The sequence below is a fragment of the Protobothrops mucrosquamatus genome, unplaced genomic scaffold, assembly GCF_001527695.2.
Source record: "Protobothrops mucrosquamatus isolate PMUCROS unplaced genomic scaffold, P.Mucros_1.0 scaffold959, whole genome shotgun sequence".
NCBI lineage: Eukaryota > Metazoa > Chordata > Lepidosauria > Squamata > Viperidae > Protobothrops > Protobothrops mucrosquamatus.
The window spans coordinates 348,619-356,547 of NW_015387203.1; the positions used below are offsets into that span (position 1 = coordinate 348,619).

The 7,929-nt window shown below is 37.2% G+C and overlaps 1 protein-coding gene across 1 annotated transcript in view; it reads right to left on the reverse strand.

Annotated features, from left to right (window-relative positions):
- The window catches only part of IGSF22 (immunoglobulin superfamily member 22), a 46,198-nt gene that overhangs the window by 35,681 nt on the left and 2,588 nt on the right, over positions 1 to 7,929 (reverse strand). The window contains exons 2-4 of the mRNA XM_015819620.1: positions 4,808 to 4,951; positions 1,665 to 1,796; positions 432 to 568 (exon numbers count right to left, since the gene is read on the reverse strand). Coding sequence (XP_015675106.1) covers positions 432 to 568; positions 1,665 to 1,796; positions 4,808 to 4,910 — 372 coding nt within the window. The 5' untranslated portion in view covers positions 4,911 to 4,951. The remainder of the gene's footprint in view (positions 1 to 431; positions 569 to 1,664; positions 1,797 to 4,807; positions 4,952 to 7,929) is intronic.

The following is a 7,929-nucleotide window of genomic DNA, read 5'->3' on the forward strand; positions in this document are numbered from 1 at the left end:
GTGGCAGCCCCTGAGATATTGGAACACTGCTATCATGTCCCCCCTCGTCCTTCTCTTCGTTAAACTAGACATACCCAATTCCAGCAGCCGTTCCTTATATGCTTTAGCCTCCAGTCCCCTGATCATTTTTGTTGCTCTTCTCTGTACTCTTTCTAGAGTCTCAACATCTTTTTTACATCGTGGTGACCAAAACTGGATGCAGTATTCCAAGTGTGGCCTTACCAAGGCATTGTAAACACTTCATGTGTATTTAGTGTATGCAGTACCCAGGGTTCACTAAAATGTTCTTATTCTGTCCCATATTTTCTATATAATGCTACTGAAAACTGCAGTGTTGAAGATCACTTTTGAAAATTAAAAAAGTGTTACTTTGCAAGGCAGAGAAGGAAGCAAAAGAGAGGAGCAACTTTTAAAAAGCCACACATTTTTACCTTGAGGATGTACTCTTTATTGATGCTGTCGAAAAATACTTTTGATCCCTCTCTGAGTGGTATTCCACTTTCTCTTTTCCATGTAACACTGGGCTTGGGGTTACCTATCACTTTGGCTCGGAATGTAGCTTTACCTCCTGTTGGCAAGCAACACAGAATGAGATTTGAACAAGAAATGACTTTGAATGTACCAGATTTGCACAATTGGGGGCAATCTGCAGGCTGCCTCAACATCTGATGCTCCCACCCTCTTTCTTTAACAACTAAATGGGATCAACAAGAGAGGTTAGATCAGGGGTAGGCAACCTTGGCTCTTTTATGACTCATGGACTTCAACTCCCAGAATTCCTGAGCCAGCCATGCTGGCTCAGGAATTCTGGGAGTTGAAGTCCAAGAGTCATAAAAGAGCCAAGGTTGCCTATCCCTGAGTTAGATGCTGCAACAGACAGATTTGTCTGTTTTTTCAATTTGTCTGTTTTTCCTCGACTTACAACAGTGACTGTTTGAAGTTACAATACCACTGAAAAAAGTGACTTATGACCAGTGGTGGGATTCAAATATGTGAACAACCTGTTCTCTGTGTGGATGCCGCTTCCAGAAGTCCATTCTGGGCCTGGGCAATAAAAAATTAGCTACCTGTTCTGCCGAAGTGGTGCAAACCGGTTGAATCCCACCACTGCTTATGACCATTTTTTACATTTATGACCAATGCAGAATCCCCGTGGTCAAGTGTTCAAAATTCAGACACTTGGCAACTGACTCATATTTATAACGGTTGCAGTGTGTCCTTTCAATTGGATAAGATATAACTGCAATTTATACTGTCGCTTGGTTTATTTTTGTGTGTTCTTTTAATTTGTGAAGCTGTCCAGAGTTGCTTAGGAGATGGGCAGCCTAGAAATTCAACAAACCAACCAACCAGCCAATTTAGTATTCTCTACTGAAGAAAAATGGTTGAGAACACTTTGTTGTGTTTTTTTTCATATGTCCAGCTCCAGCTTTTCATAGTGAGATGTTTGGAATATTCAAGTCGAGCCTACATCAAAAAGTTACCACGTGGAATGCTTCTGCCTGGGTGGCTTCATTCAAATCCCTTCCTTCCCAATTTTCTGCCCATTAACATTCACATCCAAATTCAGTTTTAGGAGGGTTTCTGATGCGGCAGTTGTTGTGTAATACATCTGCAACTATTACATTCAGGAAGGTTAATATGGAGGGTGAATGAGAGGTTACCTTCAGCAATTGTCAGTGGCTGAGGCTTCTCCGTGAATTCAGGAATGCTCTCTCCTGTAGGGATTTCCACAGAATGAGAAACCATGCTGAAGGACTCTGTGGAAGAAGAGGATTTCTTGGAAACCATTTCCTCTGCAGATAAAAGCAGGCATGTGTCATACAAAATAACATTTTTTTATTCATCGGTTTGAAAATTAGGTCTGCAAATATCTGCAGAAAGCAATAAGTAGAAAAACAACGGCTCAGGTTTTTTTTTTCCCCAACAGTGGATGGCTAAATACTGAAACACTAAAAGAAATATGTGCATCATGATTTCAGTAAATTTTAGAACAGATCTCACAGTTCAATATTCACCACAAATTCTGTTTAAAAGTGAAAAAGGATCCCAGCTTCCCTAATCCTTTTCCTTTGAAGGTGTCATTATGTCATTCTTCATTTCCTCATGGCCTTCATCAAAGAACAAATAAGAGGACACAAATTATCTATTGGATTTATTTGCTGTTGATATAAATATGACCCTCTCTGATGTTTCACATACTCCCAGTTTATGAAAAACAAGATCAAAAATTTGCTTGAGTCTATGCTTAATAATCCATTTTTTTTAAAAAAAAATCTATCATTAATATTCAAATTCAGTCTCATACAGTAAGTAAACAATTATATCAAATATTTTGCAAGTTGCTTTTGAATACAAAATCTTTAAATATCCAGAGTAATATATCCAAGAGCTATTCAGTAATAATTGATTATTATAATATAATTATAATAAGCTATTCAATAATAATTATAGCTCTATGAAAAAAATACAGTAATTATGTCTATATTAAAAAATTAAGAAAGGACATGAAAATATGGAACAATTCTTAACCAACTGAAAAAAGTATTTTATTATATTGTTTAAATCAAGTGATAATATAATAAAAAGCAATATTTCATGCTTACCTCAAATTATGGTAGAATTGGGGGGCATACCTTGTTTATATAACCAAGTAGCTCAGTTAATACAGAGTATTTCTTTTATAATACAACAAATAATGGATTGAGATGAAGAATGTTCAGTTCTTGGGTAAGACTTTAAATCTGTTTTTCCCCTTCCAGATGGACTTTCATAAAACAAATGAACTCAATAGCAACTTTATATAAGTCATGTGATGAATGTGGAGAAAGAGGTTTCCAGGATTTATTTTAGGTATCTGTTTAAGTTTTAATCAGAATTTAAGTTTTAAATCAAGAAATATCCATACAATTGAAATAATGTAGGGGAAAAGGCCTTCATAGAAGGAAGTATTTTTATAACAACACAATACTTTATATAATTTGGACCAAAACAACAATGAAAATATAAGATATCATCACTTATGTATTGTTAAATCATTTATAATTGCAAAATAAGGATGATGGAGATAGGTAATAGACTAAGGTTGAAAAATTTCTTTATAGAACCTAAAGCTATAATATCAAAAATACATCAGGCCTTATTTGAAATAGGTTTTGATGGAACTAACAATTTCTACAGTGGCCTGGGGGATGCTTATAAGCAACGCTATAGGAAATGTATCTTTTTACATCAGTGCCATCAATTCCAATAAAAATCTTGTATAGATCTTATAAAGGTGCAGTAAATTGTTGGCAAGACTATAAACTGAAGGGAACATTTTTTTTCATTTTGAATAAGAATTCAGATTTTTAGCAGAAAGATTTTAATAAAAACCATATATAACTAAACAGAAGTTTAGTTAAGTTTTAGTTTAGTTTTAAATTTTCTCCAAAATTAAATTTACTGCATATATTTGATGGTTAGGGAAAAAAATGCAAAATAAAAACGTATTAAATTTCTACCTTTAGCACCAAATCAGTTATAATTAGAAAATGGAAATATATAGGCAATATTCCAGTAGATGGACAGTATAATAAGATGGGTCTACAGCATTGCTTGAGAAAATGACTGATAAAATCTATTGCTTGATAATGCAAATGAGCAAACCATTATTCTGCAAGCAATAGTGGAATTTCATTGTTTACATAAGAGATAAATATCTTTGCATTAGTTGCTGCCCAAATTATAGGAAAGGTAAAATATACTAGCATCAGTAACTTTTTAGATTTAATTGCTACAATCGAAAAAAGAAAACAAATGCATAGAAAAGATTGGGAAAATGTGCCTTTGATCTCTGTGATGTCATCTCCTCTTGCTATAAAGTAGATCATAAACTAAAAGAATTCCCTGCCCCTGTGACATAATCCATCTGAGACTGGAGTGAACAGAAAGGATAATCATGGATGTATGACTTCAGAGTCTGCATGAGAGAGGTTGATTTCTGACTAAGGCTAGATGGTAGAGGAAAATGGGTGTAATCGTATGACCTTCAAAGACTCTGCCTAAAGAATGGTCAGATAAGAGACAGCATAGCTTATAGTGCTGGATAGTGTATGGGGTGGGAGGTTCAGAAGAGACTCTCCCTTATATATTGGGGGTAAAGGAAATGGGGAGGAACTGTACTTTCAGATTTGCAAGATACTTTTAATGTAACCTTACAATAAAATAGACTTCCAGTAGCTGATCTGGTTGTGTTTCCTGTTTGGTCTACCTGTAAGGCTGATGATGGATATCACATAAATGAGAACCCAGAGCGTTGAGGGCAATATGCTGACATTGTAAACTGCCCAGAGAGTGCTGTAAAGCTCCATGGAACAGTATATAAGTGTAAGTGCTATTGCTAACAGGGGCAGGCAAGCATCAAAGCAGCCTAGAAATACCAAAATAAAGAATATAAGACACCAAGAGACTTTCCATTGGCTTTGGGTGGCAGAATTAGAAAGGGCAATTGGCTTTTGCAATTGGCGATCTGCAATGCCCATTTGTTAGGACTGCACTGTGAATAACAGACCATCACATTTGGGAAACATTCAATTTGGGAAGGCCAAGTTAAACATAATTGTGAATTACAGTTCCCATATGCTAAGCCTGAAACAAGCCAAAGTACTGATTATAGTGATAATTGATGGGTGGGTGTGAAAAAGAGGTTTTACCCCCTTCTAGATACAACCCACTTGTCTACATTAGCTGACTTAGAATTAATTAATATAACTGTACTTAGTTCCTTCTTCTAAAACACAGCTATAGCATTTTTTGATATTCTGACCTGTGGTTGTCTGAGTCATATGCTCAACTGAGCTGGAGGAAGAAACCTCAGAAGAGTAATGTTCCTGGACCTGAGTTTCCATCTGCAGGACTGCAGTTGCCATAATGATTCCTATGTCTTTACAGGTTATGGAATTTATAAGAGCTGTGGAAGGAAATAAAAAGTCATTTTAGTCATTTAATGTAAATATCTATTCTGTTTCACTAGGTCATGATCTAAACCTATATTTCTCAGCCTCAGGAACATGATGATGTGTGGACTTCAACTCCCAGAATTCCCCAGCCAGCCATGCATATCCATACATCTTCAAGTGATCAGGGTTGAAAAACACTGGTCAAGGGAGTTGAATATGGATGTATAATTTTAGGAAATCTTGATGAACTTGTGAAATATCAGATGTCTGGAAATGGGCAAATGTGGTCTTCACCAGAGCACCAGAGGGAAGGATGAGAAACAATGGTTGGAAATTGATCAAAAAGAGAAGTAACCTGGAATTAAGGAGAAACTTCCTAACATTGAGAACAATTAACCAGTGGAACAGCTTGCCCTCAGAAATCGTGGGTGCTCCATCACTGGAGGTTTTTAAGAAGAGACTAGACAGTCACTTGTCTGAAATGGTATAGGTTCTCCTGCTTGAGCAGGGGGCTGGACTAGAAGACCTCCAAGGTCCCTTCCAGCTCCTATTCTATTCTATTCTATTCTATTCTATTCTATTCTATTCTATTCTATTCTATTCAACTACAGACCAATATGCAGGGCATTAATACTTATAAAGTTTTTAGATCGAATCATAAAAGAAGCAGTGTAGAGAAATGGCTAAACCCATAGAGTCATATAGGCCAGAATCTCAAATCTCTGCTTCTAGGACTTTCCATCAGGCGTCTACCTCCCACTTTGGGGTAACTGCTTGGCAATCCTGGTGCTACCACTTTCAGGAGGTATATCTGGCATCTTCTCCCTAACCCCAGTATATGAGATAAAGAAGGCTTTCACAACCTGTACTGCCTTTCTGTTGATTAAAAGGCTAAAATGTAAAGAACTGAAATAACTTCAATAATACCATCTCCTGGGCTCATTCATAGTGAAATGATATGTGACCGCAGGCTTCAGCCCTTTCTTCCAATTCCACCACGAATATACAAAATCAGATTATTATTACTATTTAAATAATATTATTTTTAATTGTTATTTAAAAAGAAGAAAATAAATATAAGAGCTCTGAAAATTACAAAATAAGTTACAAATGGTCGCCTATAAATAAGGATTTTTAAACAAATTTATATAGTTGCTCAACTCAGAGTGATCCAGGCAGCTTACAAAATTAAAAATGCACATTACAATAACCATAGTTTCTCTCCCCACCCCACCCCCCATGACATCAACAAACACAATCACGCCAACCACTTGATTGGCTTCGTATCCATCTGCGGTCTCTAGGCCTTTAACAGAACCACATCTTCAATGCCTCCAGGTCCTTCCTGAAAAAAATGCAGCACTTTATATAGTTCTTGGTACTATTTTTCCAAATTGAGAGGTTGGAACAGGTTCAGATGAGAACAAGATGAGGTTTATCATCTTTGAGAACAAGCCTTATAAGCACATGCAGAAGGAATTTGGGATGTGAAAAGAAAAGAAGACCAAGGAGAAACATGTCAGTACAGTGTTCAGATATGTAAAAGTGAGCCATAGGGAAGATGATCAGGAATTATTTTCTGTTGCCACATAAACTAAGACTAGAAATATTGGTCAAAAATTGTAGCTATCTAGGTTTCATTTAAATATAAGGAAAAAAAACTTCCTGACAAGTACTGTCCAAAAGTGGAGCAGGTGACCTGTGGAGCATCCTCACAACTTCTATGGAGCTGGGCAAGCTACTTTCAAGAATAATTGAATGGTTTCTGGCACATCATGGAAGGTTGAACTAGGTGATCCTTATGTTCCTTTTCATCTCTGCAATTGTATGATTCGATGACAATTGGCAAATTTGAACTTTAATCAGAAACTGTATGGAATGATGTAACTGTGCTTTCTTGGCCCTGGTTCACAGATTCTTCTTCTGATTCCTCCTCCAGTGTCACCTTTTCTTTTTAAAGGACTTAATTTTTCTATTCTTGTGTGCATGACGGAAAGCCAGTCCTCCTGAGAATTTGTGTTCTGCATCTTGGTAGTCTGCGAAAGATGGATTTGATAGTCCATTCACAATAATCAGTCTGTAAATAACTTGGAAACAGCATAGTAATTCTGAAGCCAGTGCAAATTTGTCAAGAATGAATCTTGCCTTATCATATTATTTAATCAGATAACTTCCTTAGTAGATTAATGGAATGGTGTATATACCATTAAAATAGATTGACCCAAAAGTCACTTAACAAAATGTTCATACCATTCTGATTAACAAGTTCAGTGCAGACTGGGTGACATAACGGTTACATGGATGGTTACTGGCTTGAAAATCATATTCAAAACAGTGCCGGTCAGGGAGGGTTATCAAGCTGGAATATAGGATGTCAGAAAATTCAATTTTGGAAAATTCTATTAAATGTATCAATTTATAACCTAAATGAAGAAGTAGAGGAAATATTTCTCAAAATTTTCAAGGTGACATAACGTTCAGTGAGATTAATAAAATTTTATCAGACTTTGAAAAGTTAGAGCAGTGCTTCTCAACCTTTTTAATGCCGCGACCCCAACCGGTCGTAAGTCGAGGACTAAACCGGTCGTAAGTCGAGGACTAAACCGGTCGTAAGTCGAGGACTAAACCGGTTGTAAGTCGAGGACTTTCCCTGCCCGGGAGCGCCGCACATGCGTAGTTCCGCCCCCTGCGCCGGCCGAGGCGTAGCTGGCAAGCGGCAGAGATGGAGCAGGCCGACCACCAGCTGGCCCAGCCCAAGGGAGGTAAGGCACCCGCCGGAAAAGGGGAAAAAAATGGCGAACAAAAAAATGGCGGACAGCCTTGCTTGGTGACCCCCGTGAAATGGTCGATCGACCCCAAATGGGGTCCTGACCCACAGGTTGAGAACCACTGAGTTAGAGTAATAAGCCAAACATAAGGGTATAAAATTAACCAGAGGCAAAGCTCTTCATTAGGAAACAGAAATAAAATGCTCAAATACAGCTTAAGG